Genomic DNA, 17,623 nt, shown 5'->3' with positions numbered 1-17,623 from the left:
ATACATCTATAGTGAGAGTGGTTACCTGGGCCAGGATTGACTGCAAACAGGCAAGCCACTACTACTCATTTGGAGTTTTCATTGAAGATAAAACCCATTTGCTACCATCCTTGCCCTGAACCAATTCAAATCCACTGTCAGGGATTTTACTTTTCAAGTCCACCCAAGGAAGCAGAAACCACATCAGGTATTTTAACAGAAAATTTAATATATTCAAATGTTAGACTCATATTAGAGGACTTAAAAGGAAAAAGTCAAACACTAAGGTAACACAAAGATTAAAAAAAAATTTAGGAAGCAGTTACCATGCCTAAACAAAGGAAATAAATTTAGGTTATCGCAACCTAAAAGCTTGGCAAACGGGCACTCATGGAGCTCTGAGGAGAACGTTCTGCCAAGCTGGTGCTTGTACCAGGAGCTTGGTGTAAGGTACCCACAGAGATGGGACTCAGACCTTTGAAAAAGGGTCACCAGAAAGCTGGTGTTGGTATCTCTGAGGGAAGGTGATAAAGCTGTTATGGAAGTTAAGGATAAAACAAAACACACTGCCACTACCAGTGTGCAGAAATGCGCTGGGCAATGCCGAAAGACTAGCACCCCACTGGGAGAACCTAACAGGAAGCCAGCTAGTAAAGGAAAAATATGGTTTACAGAATCCAAGTCCCAGCGTCACATAGCAGAGTTAAGAATAGAAAATTTGGGGCTGAGAGTCAACACATTATTAACCAACACAGATGCTAAACAAAACAAAGTAGAGGCCAAATAAATGAACTCCAAACAAAAACATATGGATAATTTCTGCTCATGATCTTATTGACATCAGGAATACTGAACAAGATGCTATAATTAAAATCTTCATCCAGCTCTACCACTAACTAGCAAGTAACTTAACATGAAGGAGCCTCAACAAGCTGCATAATATCAAGGTACCCCAGCTTTCATTCATTTTTTTTCTACTTCAGGATTGCTCTAAGGAGTCCGTAAGGAATATATGAGTGTTCTATCCAAATGCACAAAATCACTGTTAGCACAATTATAAATATTAAAAGGCACAAAGTCAAGAAGCAAATTAAATACACCCTAACATAAAAATTATTAAAGTGTGTAAGGAAGTATATAGCTATGCAGATAAAAAAATTTCTAATTTAGACTTTTTTTTTTTTTTTTTCTTTTTGCGGTATGCGGGCCTCTCACTGTTGTGGCCTCTCCCGTTGCGGAGCACAGGCTCCGGATGCGCAGGCCCAGCGGCCATGGCTCACGGGCCCAGCCGCTCCGCAGCATATGGGATCCTCCCAGACCGGGGCACGAACCCGTATCCCCTGCATCGGCAGGCGGACTCCCAACCACTGCGCCACCAGGGAGGCCCTAATTTAGACTTTTGATGTCTACATATTAGTAAGCTAATAAACTGCATTTTTATTCTTAAACAACAAGTACAGACCCATAATTCTTCAAACTGGTTCAATAGGCAACTCTCAATGCAACATTGTCATCACACACCTAGCAGACTTACTCCACCACTCAGCCATGATATAATCTGTCATTTTGTATCAAAACGGGTGGTTCCCTATATTTAAAAAGATAACTGAATGTAGACTGTACCTTGGAACTGGTAAAAAAAAATTCAAACATATTAATGCATTGTAAGTGTATATTATATAGATATAGATATGTGGAAAAGAACCTTTATCCTAAGAAATAACAGAGCCAAATAGGAATTTTAAAATTTAATTGAAAAGAACCTTACAGTACATATTTGGGAAAGAAACTAGAAAAAGATTTCAAATGATACTTACCCCCTAATTAATGGCAGAAAAGTAGGAATTTCACTTTTGATTCTATGTATAAACTTTGCTCTAATTTGTAGCATTAAAAATTTTTCACATGTGGACATAAAGTGGAAAAACACACCAAAAACTTAAGTGTTATAACATCCATATTGAGTTGAGATATGAAAGCACATAAATAGCAGAATTTCTACAATATTCATATAGTGACTCTATTACCAGTGGTTCTCAACCTTTAACCTACTTCAGAATGACCCAGAAGGCCTATAAAAACGCAGACCACTGAGCCCCATACCCAGAGTTTCTGATTCAGTAGATCTGGGGGAGGACCTTAGAACTATATTTCTAACAAGTTCCCAGGTGATAATGACACTGCTAACCTGGTCAGCCCTCTATTCTGACCAAGGCAGAATAAAATTTCACATTATATCAGTACCTTCAAAGCAAAGACAGGATCTTGGAGAGATATTACAACCTAAAGAAAGTTACTGAACTCTAAATCCTCAATAGAAACTGAAAAAACTTCTGACTGACCGGTTACTATTATAAAACACAAACAATTTTAAATGTACCTACTATTACAGTATAAGAGCTCCTACTAGGAGTAGTAGTTGGTTAGTTTTAAATTGGTAGGACAGATGTATTAGCATACTGGAGTGAGCGTAATAGTCATGGGCACCAGCCTGTATATCATACACATGGAATGCAGAACATTCCATAATCCATTTAAATGTAGCTTAAGAGAGTTTCAATCATAATGACAAGAATAAACAGGTTAATTCTTAGATGTCTACAATGATCATGCCATGTCCAGTAACATCATCTTCAAATATAAAAATATATGAAAAATAGGGCACCAAAGAAAATACTAAGGTTCCTATTACCACCATAAAATATTGTCAAGTGCTTGCAAGTACATTCAGATGTTGTTCACAGTAGAGAACTTACAAGGACAATCACCAAAAAAATAAAATAAAAGTAAAATATATTAAGCTTTTTATTAAGTTAGTATAATTCCTATGATGGTTAGTATATCTCAGTCACAACTGCTGATGCTTCTTTAAGTTTTTACAATCAATATATGGAAGGCATGCAATAATAAGTTCTTCTTTTGTACATCCCTTCAGACAACATTTTTCTGAGTATGCTCTGCACTTTCTTTGGGGATGATTCCCCCAAAACAAATTGCTTAAGGTTTTAATTTTGTTTGTATTTTTCTTGTGAAATTCTACAATCTCATGAATATATGGACTGATATCTTGTGATGAGGAAAATATCTCTTGTCTTGTCTTAAAAGGCAAGTTGGCCTTTTTGTACTGATGCTCAGGCAGTGACTGCACCTTCAAATTGTTTAATGCTTCTTCCTGAGAGGCAAAAGTAGAGACTGTTGAGGGACAAGAAAAAATCCTACTTTATTAAAATCTTCCTTTAGCTGAAAGTTTAAATATAATGCTGTAATACTAGAGTCAGCTAATTTTGAAAACACAAGTAATCACATTTTAACTAGTAAAATGGTTATTTGAAAGCAATGTATATTTTTAACTAAAATAGTTGTAGGTATTGTTTTCCTATAAAAAAGGCCTAGAAACATTTGCACATTTTTATGCAAAAATATTTTTGAGATATAACTCATATGCTATAAAATTGAGCATTTTAAAGTATACAATTAATATATTCACAAGGTTGTGCAAACATCATCACTACCTAATTCCAGAACATTTCTATCACCCACAAAAGAAACCCCCACCCATTAGCAGTCACTCCCATTTCCCTCTTCCTCTAGCCCCTGGCACCTACTAATCTACATTCTATTCTATGGATCTGCCTAAATCATACCATATGTGGCCACCTGTGTCTGGTTTCTTTCACTGAGCATAATATTTTCAAGGTTCAACCATGTTGTAGCATCTCTAGCAATACTTTATTCTTTTTATGGCTGAATAATTTTCCATTGTATGGATATATCACATTTTGTTTACCTGTTTATCAGTTGATGAACATTTGGGCTGTTTCTACTTTTTAACTATTATGAATAGCACTGCTCTGAACACCCACATACAAGTTTTTGTGTGAACACATTTTCAATTTTCTTGGATACATACCTAGGAGTAGAACTGCTGGATCATATGGTAAATTTGTTTAACTTTTTTAGGAACCGCCAAACTATTTTCCACAGTGGTTGTACCATTTTACAATCCCACCACTAGGCTTCCAACTGCTACACATCTTCACCAACATTTGATATTTTCCATTTTTTGATGAGAGCCATCCTAATGGATGTGAAGTGGTATCCCATTGTGGTTTTGATTTGCAATGACCTTGCAACTAATGATGTTGAGCATTTTTCATGTGCTTATCATATATCCTCCTTGTAGAAATGTCTATTCAAATCCTTTGCCAATTTCTAATTGAGTTATTTGCCTTTTACACACATTTTTAACTAAGTGGTTAGTAGAAGCCATTTTGGTTTTTGTTGAAATATAAAGAAATGGAGAAGTGGTGATACGCTCAATGAACTGATTATTTCTATTATACTGCTCTTACTCAATATTACTGATAATAAATTAAAATAACAACAGAAGGTAATTAATTGGCAGCTTGTTGGATTTCCATCATTGCCCTTGCCCATCTACAGTCCCTTTTGGAAGATATATTTGCCTCTAGCCACTGCTGTAGAGTCACCCATAGGCAGTCATAGAGTGATTCCACATTATATCCACAGATGAATAGTCAGGAGGTTGGCACCTGACCCCAAACAAACCAATCTACTACAGTGGCCAGCAATCCACGCCATGTGAAAAATAAGTTGGCTCAATCAGATTTCCTTCATTTTCTTTAAAATTAGAACTAAGAAGTAATGAGAACAAGATGAGTTAGAACAAAAACTGAAAGGATACTGTGAAGCTTATCATGACAAGCTGAAGTTATAAAGGAACATAGATATTAGAGGAGAAAAGATCCAGAGAGAGAAAGAGAGGTGTTTTTAGCACTGACTTGATTCCTTAGGCTTTCCAAGGCCTTTCCAGATCCATTTACAGATCTTGTTTTTATAATAACTATCCTCCGCTATTTTCTTGAGGGTATTTAGGAGAAACTCTGTCTCTTGCAGTGACAGTCCTATTAGAATACTCTATAACTTTGTATTTAGTAAATGCCTAAGATGAAATGTGGAATAGTAAAACTTTAGGACAGATATTAATCTATTCTAAAGTAGCAAATAAATAATGTCATCTAAGACAGATAAATATGTGATCAATTAAAGTGTGTCACGATGAACAGAGTACACTGAAGGGAAAAGTGAATTAGGTTGTCTATGCAGGTTGAAGAAAGACCTTCCTGGATGAGATATGCCACGTTCTGTCACTTAAAGGGAAAAAAAAGGCAGACAATAAGAAGGAAATTTGTTCATGAATGAAGACAACTAGGGACTAGTTAATGAAAAGTACATGTCAAATTGGAGAGGGAACTTAAAGGGAAACAAGCTGTACTCATCAGGAAACAAGAAAGGTTAAAAATGAGTATTCAAATCAATGAACTTGAAAAAGAGCAACAGAGATAACTCAAATAAGAAGGAAAGAAATCAATGAATTATAGAAACAAAACAATATAAAGGTTTAGAAAACCAAAAGTTGGTTCTTTTAAAGGATTAATAAAATAGAACTTTAGCCAGACTAATCAAGGAAAAAAAAAAGATGAAAGTGAACAAAATACACTAGGAAAAAAAGGACTACAATACAGATACAACTGCGGTTCATGCAAATCAACATCAAAAAAACAAAACAACCCAATCAAAAAATGTACAGAAGAACTGAACAGACATTTTTCCAGAGAGGAAATGCAGATGGCCAACAGGAACATGAAAAGATGCTCAACCTCGCTAATCATCAAGGAAATGAGTCAAATCAAAACCACAGTGAGATATAACCTCATACCTACCAGAATGGCTATCATCAAAACTAACATAAATAACCATTGTTGGCAAGGATGAGGGGAAAAGGGAACCCTTGTACTGTTGGTGAGAATGTAAACTGGTGCAGCCACTCTAGAAAACAGTCTGGAGGTTTCTCAGAAAACTAAAACTAGAACTACCATATGACCCAGCAATTTCACTTCTGGGTATATATACATATCCAAAAGAAACAATACACTAATTCGAAAAGATACAGGCACCCCAATGTTCGTAGCAGCATATTTACGATTGCCAAGATATGGAGGCAATCTAAGTGTCCATCAACATATAAATGGATAGAAAAAGATGTGAGAGAGATATATATGTATGTATGTATGTATGTATGTATGTATGTATGTTTGTATGTATATATAATGGAATATTACTCAGCCATAAAAAGAATGAGATTTTGCCATCTGCAGCAACATGGATAGACTTGGAGGGTATTATGCTAAGTGAAGTAAGTCAGACAGAGAAAGACAAATACTGTATGATATCACTATATGTGGAATCTAAAAAATACAACAAATAGTGAATATAACAAAAAAGAAGCAGTCTCACAGATATAGAGAAGAAATGAATGGTTACCAGTGAGGAGAGGGAAGGGAGGAGAGGTAAGATAGGGATGGGGGATTATGAGGTAAAACAATTATGTATAAAATAAGCTACAAGGATATATTGAACAATACCAGCAATATAGCCAATATTTTATAATAGCCAATATTTTATAACTATAAATGGAGTATAAAAATTGTACACCTGTAACATATAATATTGTACACCAACTATACTTCAATTAAAAACATTTTTTTAAACCATAAGCCTATTTCACTTACAAATGTTTGTTTGAAAGTCCCAAATAAGGTATTAGTTAACTGAATCCATGAACGTATTTTACAAATATATTAAGAAAGTGTTTATCCCAGAAATGCAAGATCACAAAATCTATCAATGCAATTTACTATATTAATAGACTCCCATCCTCACTCTCAGCTGGTTTTGCTTTCTACTTTATAAGAAAATTGAAGGAATCAGAAGATAACTTGTATTTGTTCCCTTCACCATCTTTTTACTCATCTCTTAACATCCATACCCATAATTCTGCCTTCCTAAGTATTTCCATAGATGAATTATCCACTCTAAAACCAATTCCTCCACTTATGGACTAGATCTACTTCCTCCTGCCCACTCCAGGATATCACTCCAGTAGTGCTTCTCTTTATCTTTCTTTCATCATTATTTTTTCACTTCTAGCGAACCACTCCTATCAGCAAACAAATGTGCTATTTCTCCCACTTAAAAAAAAAACAAACAAAAAACAAGAAACACTTCTCTTGGCCCTGCTTACCATCCAATTTTTTTTTCTCTCCTCTGTAGCAAAACTCCTTCTGTATTTATTAATTCATTTCTCTTCTCTTATTCTGTCTGAAACGCATTCTATACAGGCTTTTATTCCATCACTCCACCAAAACTTCTCTCATCAAGCTCACAAACGACCTCTATATTGCTAAATTCAACAGCCAACTCTCATTTAACTAATAAAAACCACTCCTTCTTGATATGCTTTCTTCACTTGGTTTTCAGGATACCACATTTTCTCTCCTTCCCACCTAACTATTTGCCCCTTTCTACCTCCTTTGCAAGTACTTCCTCTTCAGTTTTTTTAATGTTGATGTCTCCCAGAGCTCAGTCCTTGGTACTCTTTTCAATCTATACTTACTCTATTCATGATTTCATCCAGTATTATGGCTTAAAAAATTATCTATATACCTATGGCTCCTTAATTTCTTTCTTTAAGCAATTTTTTTCTTCCAAACTCCAGATTCATATATCCTACTTGCTACTCAACACCTCCACTCTGATGTCTCAAACTCAACATGTTTAAAACTCCACCTGAATTTTTCAAACTCAAAATGTCCAAAGCTGAACTACTAATACTGTTTTCCAAACCTGTTCCACTTGAGGCCTTTCCTATTTCAGTTGATAGTAACCCTATCCTTCCAGGTGTTCAAAGCAAAAACTCTGAAATCACATATTTTTTTTAACATATTGGAGTAATTCCTGATTTTTCTTTTTTATCATCTCTTACATCATATCTGCCCAAATATATCTAGATTATTTATAACAGTTTTCACTGCTTCCACTCACTGCTACCATCCTTATCCAGATGCTATCCTCTCTAATACCTTCCTAATAGGTCTCTCTGTTTCTACTCTTGCCTCCCTACAGTCTATCCTCAACACAGTGGTGAAAGTGATCCCTTTAAAATGTCAATTGTGTCACTCCTCTGCTCAAAAACCTGTAACGACTCCTTGCAAATGCTATAAGAAAAAAAAAAGAAGAGTGGTATAAAGTTTAGAAAGTAAGTGACAAAAAACTATTAAGATAGTTCCACATAATTACTGGATTAAAATCAACCTGTAAAACTCAACTGCATTTCTCTAACCAATGATCACTAACTAGAAATATAATTAACAAGTATTTACAATAGCAACAAAATTAAAGTATTAAGCATTAACTTAGCCAACAATACAGAAAGTCTCTATAGAGAAAACTTTAAAATTCTAATGACAGAATACAAAGATATTCCATGTTTTTGGCTGGGATGACTTTTTGTTAAAAAGATGTCAATTCTCTTCAAATTATTCTCTGTAATTCCATGCATCCAATTTAAATTCCAGATGGGTTTTTATAAAATAAATTCAATAAGCTTACTCTTAAATATATATGTAAGGATAAAGGCAGAGGATTAGTTCAGTCAATCTTAAGGGAAAAAAATAAACATTGGAGACTTGCTCTCCAAGATAAATGACATCCTACAGAGTCATAGTACTAAAACAGTGTAGTAATAATACAAAGTCAAACAAAAAGACCAATTAAATAAGAATCTCAGACAAACTTAATAAACAATAAAAGTGGCTCTACAATCAATGGGAAAAAACCGATTGTTCAGTAGATGGTATTCAGAAAATTATCTCCTCACGTAGAGAAAAGTAAGACACTGAGAAAACTAAGATAGTATCCCTAGCAGAACAGAACCAAAAATGGGCCCCAGAATTAAGGACCTAATGAGAACAGTAAAACTATAAAATTAACAGAAGAACAGAAAAGGAACCTCTAAAACTTTTGAAAGTTTTATTCATACTTTTGAAAGTATGAACAATAAGGCAAAACACTTATCGTCTAATTGTATAAAAATTAAGACTTTCTGTCAAACACCAGTAGACAGATGACAGAATAGGAGAACATATTTGTAATATCTAAAACCTACAGATGATTATTATTGTATCTAGATTTTGAATAACTCTTACAAATCAACTGGAAGATGACAATTCCAACAAAAAGTGAGCAAAATGTATAAACAGGAAATTTTCAGAAAAAAGGAACCCAAGAGGCTAATATGTATATGAAGAGGTGCTCAAATTCAGAGCAAATTAAGACAAAAATGAGACACTATTTCACACCTGTGGCACTGGCAAAAGTTAAAAATTGTATAATGTTAATTCTTGACACGGATACAAGAACACAGGAATCCTCATGTACTAGTGGTGCAACTATAAATTGGTGTAACCATTCTGCAAAGCAATCTGAATGCACCTCAAGTAAATTAAGCATACATATATTTTATGATACATCATTTCTACCCCTAGGTATATATCCCAGAGAAATGTCCACACAGATCCATAAGGGGGCATATACAATGATGCTCACTGCAGTGTTATTTATAGTGGCAGGGAGTTGAAGGCTATATAGGTTAGATGTTCATCACTAGGAGAAAGAATAAGTAAAATGTGAGGAATGTGTACGAATATTATGCAGCAGTTTGAAGCAATGACTAAAAGTTCACATAGCAATAATAAGATATAGATCTCAAATACCATTTAGATATATTTTTAAAATACATGCACAGGAAATAATGCACAATTTGCAATAAAATGTATACAAACAAAAATACATAATAAAACATTGGAATGGCTGCCTATGGGAGGAGGAGAATGGGCATGAAGAAAGGAGGTATGTGGAGACTAATCATCTTCTAACATACCATATAATTTATTTATGTTTATTGTCTATCTTCACTCTTCTGTAAGCTTCATGAAGGCAAGAACCTTCACTGCCTCCTGAGTGAAACTGTTCACTCTTATATCCCAAGCAGCATGAATAATACCTAATATACAACAGGCACACAAATTTTGTTGAATTAATATATAAATAGAGAGGCTCTGCATAGCCAGTTGTGATAATGATATCTAAAGAAACAAGCAAATGAACAAAAAACAAGAGCAGATGAATGAAGACCAAGAATGGGGGAATACAGCCTATCTAACTGGAATAGGGGTTATGGATTATGAAAAACTGGTGATGAAACTTTGATGATTTCACCTGGCACTAAGAGTTAGGCAGCACCATGCTCAGCCAGAATTTAGAAATATGACATTAGCTTCATGGTGCCACACTATGAGGTAAGCATGAGACATGGCCCATACATTCAGGATCCACTAACAAGAAGCACACATCTCAAATTCAAGTTATGCATGAGTAGTCCTGAAAAAAAGCATTTTTGAATATCAGTGTATCAAACTATCTTTTCCTGTGTCAGACTCAAATAGATCATCAGAAGATTAAAGTTGTTGATAACTGACTTGATCTAATATAGAAATATATTCTGCTGATATAAGCTAAATAAAAATTAATCAACTTTACAGCAACATTCACAGGTAAAAGAAATTGCATACTTATATATTCTATGTTGGAATTCTATATTGGAAACACATACCTCTCTACAACTTCTAAATTAGTCACTAGAAATTAATAGGACTACATGTCGTCTTTCCTTATAGATTAAGAATTCTTTAAATTTTAATTACACATTCATATTGACAACTTAAATCCATTTTTCATTATTCCATATATCTTAAAACAACCATGGTTTTATTGCCACATGATATTTCCACTTCATCAAACTGTCCTTTATATAGTTCCCACAGTAACATGTTTAATGGGTATGAGAACTCTGAAATATTATCAGATGTATTTTCATTTCCTGCGAATCCTGTTTCATTGCAGATCCCTCCTCATTGAATTATGACATGTTCTCCTTCAGGGGATTGTGAATAATACCTGAGACAAAGGAGTCATTAATCAGCTCTGAGTTTTAAAGTTGACTTTTTATTAATGAAAAAAGAGTCTCCTCCAGAGTAGGCTTTGTTGAGAAAAAGGATTCTAAACTCTTTTTCAATAATAAACTCAAGCTTGGATGACTGAAGGTAAAATTTTGACTAGGGTATAGGTAATGAGAGCACAGTATTTGATGTGAGAGAAATGCCCACTAAACATGAAGTAGAAAGGGTAGGTCCACCTTGCATTTCTGGGAGAAAAGAGTAATGAAGAAATAGAGAAGTGAACTAGTCCCTTGTTACTCAAAGAGCGGTGTCCAACTAACGGAATAAGCATCACCTGGGAGCTTATAAAAATGTAGACTCTCAGGTCCCACCCCAGACCTACTGAATCAGAATCTGTATATTAACAGTATTCCCCAGGTGATTCATATACACATTAAAGTATGAATATCAACTGAACTAAGGTACTATTTAGAGACTGGTGAGAAACAGTTCCTTCTTTGTAAGAGCAGGATAAAGTGAGTTTATATGTAGGTGGTTTTGATGGTGGAAAATGATCAAGATTCAGTCTGATGCTTTCTATTGTTTCTGTCTTTAAAAGTTTTCATTCCCCTTATATGCAGATGGCATGATACTCTATATAGAAAACCCTAAAGACTCCACACAAAAACTACTAGAACTGCTAAACAAATTTAGCAAGGTAGTAGGATACAAGATTAACATACAGAAATCTGTTCCATTTATTTACACTAACAATGAGATATCAGAAACAGATAATAAAAAAAAAATCCCTTTTAAAATCACATCAAAAAAAAGAAAAATACCTAGGAATAAACCTGACCAAGGAGAGAAAGACTTATACCCTGAGAACTATAAAACATTGATAAAGGAAACTGAAGATGATTCAAAGAAATAGAAAGATATCCCATGCTCTTGGATTGGAAGAAATCTACAGATTTAATGCAATCCCTGTCAAATGACCCATGACATTTTTCACAGAACTAGAACAAATAATCCTAAAATTAATATGGACCCACAAAAGACCCAGAATTGCCAAAGCAATCCTAAGGAAAAAGAACAAAGCTGGAGACATAACCCTCTCAGACTTTAGACAATACTACAATCCTATAGTCGTCAAAACAGTGTGATATTGGCACAAAAACAGACATAAGGATCAACTGAACAGACTAGAGAGCCCAGAAATAAACTGACACACCTACGGTCAATTAATCTTCAACAAAAGAGACAAGAATATACAATGGAGAAAAGACAGTCTTTTCAGCAAGTGGTGCTGGGAAAGCTGGAGAGCCCCACATAAATCAATGAGGGTAGAACACTCCCTCACACCATACACAAAAATAAACTCAAAATGTCTTAAAGACTTAAATATAAGACATGACACCATATAACTCCTAGTAGAGAACATAGGCAAAACATTCTCTGACATAAATCATACCAATGTTTTCTTAGGTCAGTCTCCCAAGGCAATAGAAATAAAAGCAAAAATGAGCAAAGGGGACCTAATCAAACTTATAAGCTTTTGCACAGCAAAGGAAACCATAAACGAAATGAAAAGACAACCTACAGAATGGGAGAAAATATTTGCAAATGATGTGACCAACAAGGGCTTAATTTCCAAAATATACAAACAGCTCATATAGCTCAATATAAAACAAAATAAACAACCCAGTCAAAAACTGGGCAGAAGAACTAAATAGACACTTCTCCAAAGAAGACTGCAGATGGTCAATGGGCACATGAAAAGGTGCTCAACATCGCTAGTTATTAGAGAAATGCAAATCAAAACTACAATGAGGTATTACCTCACACTGGTCAGAATGGCCATCAACAAAAGGTCTACAAATAATAAATGCTGGAGAGGGTGTGGAGTAAAGGGAACCCTCCTACACTGTTGGTGGGAATGTAAATTGGTACAGCCACTATGAAGAACAGTATGGAGGTTCCTTTAAAAATTATTGGGTTGGCCAAAATGTTCATTTGTTTTTGGTTTTTTTTTCCATAAGATGGCTCTGGTAGCATTTAGTTGTCTTTAACTTCATTCGAAACAATTTTGTTAGTTTGTATTGTGACAGCTGTCATATCAGCATATTAAAAAAAAAAAAACTTATCAGGGGTTTCCCTGGCGGTCCGGTGGTTAAGACTTCGCCTTCCAATGCAGGGGTTTGGGTTCAATCCCTGGCAGAGAGTTAAGATCCCACATGCCTCTCAGCCAAAAAACGAAAACATAAAACAGAAGCAATATTGTAACAAATTCAATAAAGACTTTAAAAATGGTCCACACCAAAAAAAATCTAAAAAGAAAAAAAACCTTATCAAAATTGGTGAATTTTTGTGTAGCCATCTTAATATTGAAGATGGAAGAAAAATAGCAACATTTTCAGTATATTATGCTTCATTAATATTTCAAGAAAGGTAAAAATGCAACTGAAACGCAAAAAAAAATATTTGTGCAGTGTATGGAGAAGGTGCTGTGACTGATCGACTGTGTCAAAAGTGATTTGCGAAGTTTTGTGCTGGAGGTTGCTCACTGGACAATGATCCATAGTCGGGTAGACCAGTTGAAGTTGACAGCGATCAAATCGAGACATTAATTGAGAACAATCAACGTTATACCATGCAGGAGATAGCCGACATACTCAAAATATCCAAATCAAGCAATGAAAATCATTTGCACTAGCTTGGTTATATTAATCACTTTGATGTTTGGGTTCCACATAAGTTAAGCAAAAAACCTTCTTGACCATATTTCCACATGTGATTCTCTACTGAAATGTAATGAAAACATTCCGTTTTTAAAACAAATTGTGACAGGCGATGAAAAGTGGACACTGTACAATGAAGTGGAATGGAAGAGATCATGGGGCAAGTGAAATGAACCACCACCAACCACACCAAAGGCCGGTCTTCAGCCAAAGAAGGGGATGTTGTATATATTGTGGGACTGGAAGGGAATCCTCTACTATGAGCTCCTTCCTGAAAACCAAACAATTAATTCCAACAAGCACTGCTCCCAATTAGACCAACTGAAAGCAGCACTCAACGAAAAGCGTCTGGAATTAGTCAACAGAAACCACATAATCTTCCATCAGGATAACGCAAGGCCACATGTTCCTCTGATGACCAGGCAAAAACTGTTACAGCTTGGCTGGGAAGTTCTGATTCATCTGCCATATTAACCAGACACTGCATCTTCAGATTTCCATTTATTTTGGTCTTTACAAAATTCTCTTAATGGAAAAAATTTCAATTCCCTGGAAGATTGTAAAAGGCACCTGGAACAGTTCTTTGCTCAAAAAGATATAAAGTTTTGGGAAGATGGAATTATGAAGTTGCCTGGAAAATGGCAGAGGGTAGTGGGACAAAATGGTGAATACATTGTTCAACAGTTATTGGTGAAAATGAAAAATGTGTCTTTTATTTTTACTTAAAAGCCAAAGGAACACACACAATGGAATATTACTCATCCATAAAAAAGAATGAAATAATGCCATTTGCAGCAACATGGATGGACCTAGAGATTATCATATTAAGTGAAGTAAGTCAGACAGAGAAAGACAAATATCATGATTATCACTTATATGTGGAATCTTAAAAAATGATACAAATGAACTTATTTACAAACAGAAATAGACATAGAAAACAAACTTATGGTTACTAAAGGGGAAAGGGGGAGGGACAAATTAGAAGTACGGGACTAACAGATACACACTACTATATATAAAGTAAATTAAAAAAGGACTTCCTGTGTAGCACAGAGAACTATATTCAATATCTTGTAATAACCTATAATGGAAAAAAATCTGAAAAAGAATATATACAAATATACATATATAACTAATCTAATAACTAAACTAATATTATATATAAATATAACTGAGTCAATTTGCTGTACACCCGAAACTAACACATTGTAAATCAAATACACATCAATAAAAACAGTTTTATTCTCTTAGCAGCAATAATCTTATAAGATTTATTCATTCATTCATTAAAGAAGAATAAGTGCTTATCAGAATATAGCTAATACTTTATAACTTTAAATGGAATATAATCTATAGAAATTTTGATTCACCATGTTATACACCTGAGACTAATATTGTAAACCAACTATACCTCAAAACAACAAAAAAGAATAAGTGCTTATAATGTGCTAGGCAATGTTTTAGTTTGTTTCAGTCATCTACATTAGGGTCTCTCTTTTGGCACGATAGTCTAACTCCTTTCCTTAATTTCAGAAATCTTGACTTTTGCAAAACTTGTCCAAATCGAATCAACTGAATTACTATAAAAGGCAATAACTTCAATGACACTACACTCTATAGACCACAGTCTACAAATAAAGTGCATTTTCTTTTAAAATGGCAAACATATTGGAACTAAAATGTGTTAGTCACAAAATGTAAAAACAGAAGAATGGATCTGAAACAAAAACATTCTTCCTAAAGACTGCTTAAAAGCATTAAGTATAAATTCAATACATATTAAGCACATACCCTGTGCTCAGCCCTCTGCTAGACATTTCAGATAAAAACATACATGAGCAATCCCTATAATATGGTATGGCATACAGGGCTGGCCTTAAGAGATTGAGACTTGCCAGTAGCACAAGCCTAGTTCTTAGAAAGACCCTGCGTTTTGTTTAATGCTCTGTTGTCCCAGTCTTGAAATTCTCAATAATTTTATTTTTTGGCTTGTATGTGAAGTCTGATGGTACAGAGGACCATGTGTTTGAACAGAGGAGATACGCACAAGAAAGGTAAAAAACTTTATATTTTAGTACCTTTAACGGTTTTTCCTGCTTTTCGAACAAGGGGCCCTGCATTTTTATTTGCACTAGGCCGGGCCAATTATGTAGCAGGTCCTGATGATAGTTAAATATGAGAGTTAAATATAAATAGTTAAATAGAATTATGTGTTTGGGCTTCCCTGGTGGCGCAGTGGTTGAGAGTCCGCCTGCCGATGCAGGGGACACAGGCTCGTGCCCCGGTCCGGGAGGATCTCACATGCTGTGGAGCAGCTAGGCCCGTGAGCCATGGCCGCTGAGCCTGCGCGTCCGGAGCCTGTGCTCCGCAACGGGAGAGGCCACAACAGTGAGAGGCCCACGTACCGCAAAAAAAAAAAAAAAAAAAAAAAAAAAAAAATTATGTGTTAGATATTGCGGTAGAATGGAGAATGGAGTGAGTAGCTATGAAATGGTCAGTGATGAGTTCACAGGTAAAATGATACCTAAATCAGGCTTTGAAGGACAAAATAGAGTTTGCCAGGTGACAAGGGCACTGCAGAAAGGGAAAGCGAGGGAAACAGCATTATTCTTATACAAATGTGTTGACTCACATGTGTACACTTCTTTCCTCCAAGTTACAAAAAACAAAAACAAAAACTTCATAGAGGTTTTGTATATGTATTAGGCACAAATTCCATTTCCTGCAGAAGTTCCATGCCTGGCAGAGCAAATTCGGGAATAAGAAATGTACGAAGATGAAGAAACATGCCTCTGGTTTAGATTTTTACCTGGGTTTGTCGCTCTCCTCCAGACCGGGAAAGAGGTTTGGGAGCTTTCTAACCAGTCAGGGATGAAGGTGTCAACCTTCTCCGAGGCCTGGGAAAGCAGCTGTGTGAAAGGCTTTTCCTCCTCAATGTGGCTCTAGTTAACACTGCCACAGAGTTTTACTATTTCTTGCAGTAGATGCCTGCCGCACAATTTCCTGGCTCGACTAATGTCGTTCAGCTCACGGGAGACCCGAACTAGCAGGAGCCCGACACACAAGCAGAGGAGCCACGGCATCCCTGTACCCCCGACACAGACAAGTCCGCCGAGGGCCCTAACTGCCGGCTGCCCCACGACTGCGCGTGCGCACCTGGCGACCTTCTGATTCTCGCGTGCGGACCTCGCGAGAACTTCAAGACTAGGTGAGCGGCGCGGGCGCCTAAACTTCCCGCGTTACACGGGGCTCTCAGGTCGTCCCAGGTGGCTGCCTGTAATTTTTAAAATGATTGATTAGTTTTTCTTGCCATCCTCACTAGGGAGACTCATCAAATGAAATATGGGGCCGTAGTTAACGCGTCCCTCTAGTGGAATGCGTTTCCCGTCTCTTTTACCTGTTGGGACGTCGCTTCCTTCGAGAAACCTCTCATTTTCTTCATGGCGTTTATCTAGGTAGGTTTCCTCACATTTATTTGTGTGCCTGTTTGATAATTTCTTCCCCTAATCCCCGGGTTTCACGAAGGCAATGCCGGCGTCTGTTCTTGCTTCCCATTGTACCTCAGGGCCTGACGCATAGTTGGCAATCAAATATGTCGAAACGTGTGCACGTTTTAAAGTCCGCTGCAAAGCTTTCTGAGGAAATTCCTACCAGTTCTGCAGGGAGAAATGGGCCTTAGCCTCAATCTCCAGAACAAAGAGAGGACTTGGGATAATCTAGGTTTTTTTGTTTATAGATTATAGAGGATTGTCCATTGCCAAATTATTAGTGTCAAGTTTAGTACTAGCCGGTTATTTTATCAGCAAAAATGAGCTTATTCAGGAATAGCCAGAGGAATGCAATTCAGGACATGTGAACCATGACAGGCCGTATGCAAATCCAGAGAACGAGGAAGAGAACTTGCTTTTTTTTTTTTTTTTTTTTTTTTGCGGTATGCGGGCCTCTCACTGTTGTGGCCTCCCCCGTCGCGGAGCACAGGCTCCGGACGCGCAGGCTCCGGACGCGCAGGCTCAGCGGCCATGGCTCACGGGCCCAGCCGCTCCG

General features: G+C 36.2%; 1 protein-coding gene across 1 annotated transcript; it reads right to left on the bottom strand.

The window, feature by feature from the left end:
- Nucleotides 1-2,827: 2,827 nt before the first annotated feature.
- Nucleotides 2,828-16,662, bottom strand: INSL6 (insulin like 6). Its single transcript, XM_060100438.1, is given in 2 exon segments — nt 2,828-3,171; nt 16,389-16,662. Coding segments are annotated over 2 exon segments (618 nt in total).
- Nucleotides 16,663-17,623: the final 961 nt, after the last annotated feature.

Source organism: Mesoplodon densirostris, chromosome 6 (assembly GCF_025265405.1).
Source record: "Mesoplodon densirostris isolate mMesDen1 chromosome 6, mMesDen1 primary haplotype, whole genome shotgun sequence".
Classification (NCBI taxonomy): Eukaryota; Metazoa; Chordata; class Mammalia; order Artiodactyla; family Ziphiidae; genus Mesoplodon; species Mesoplodon densirostris.
This window is presented reverse-complemented; position numbering and strand designations above follow the sequence as displayed.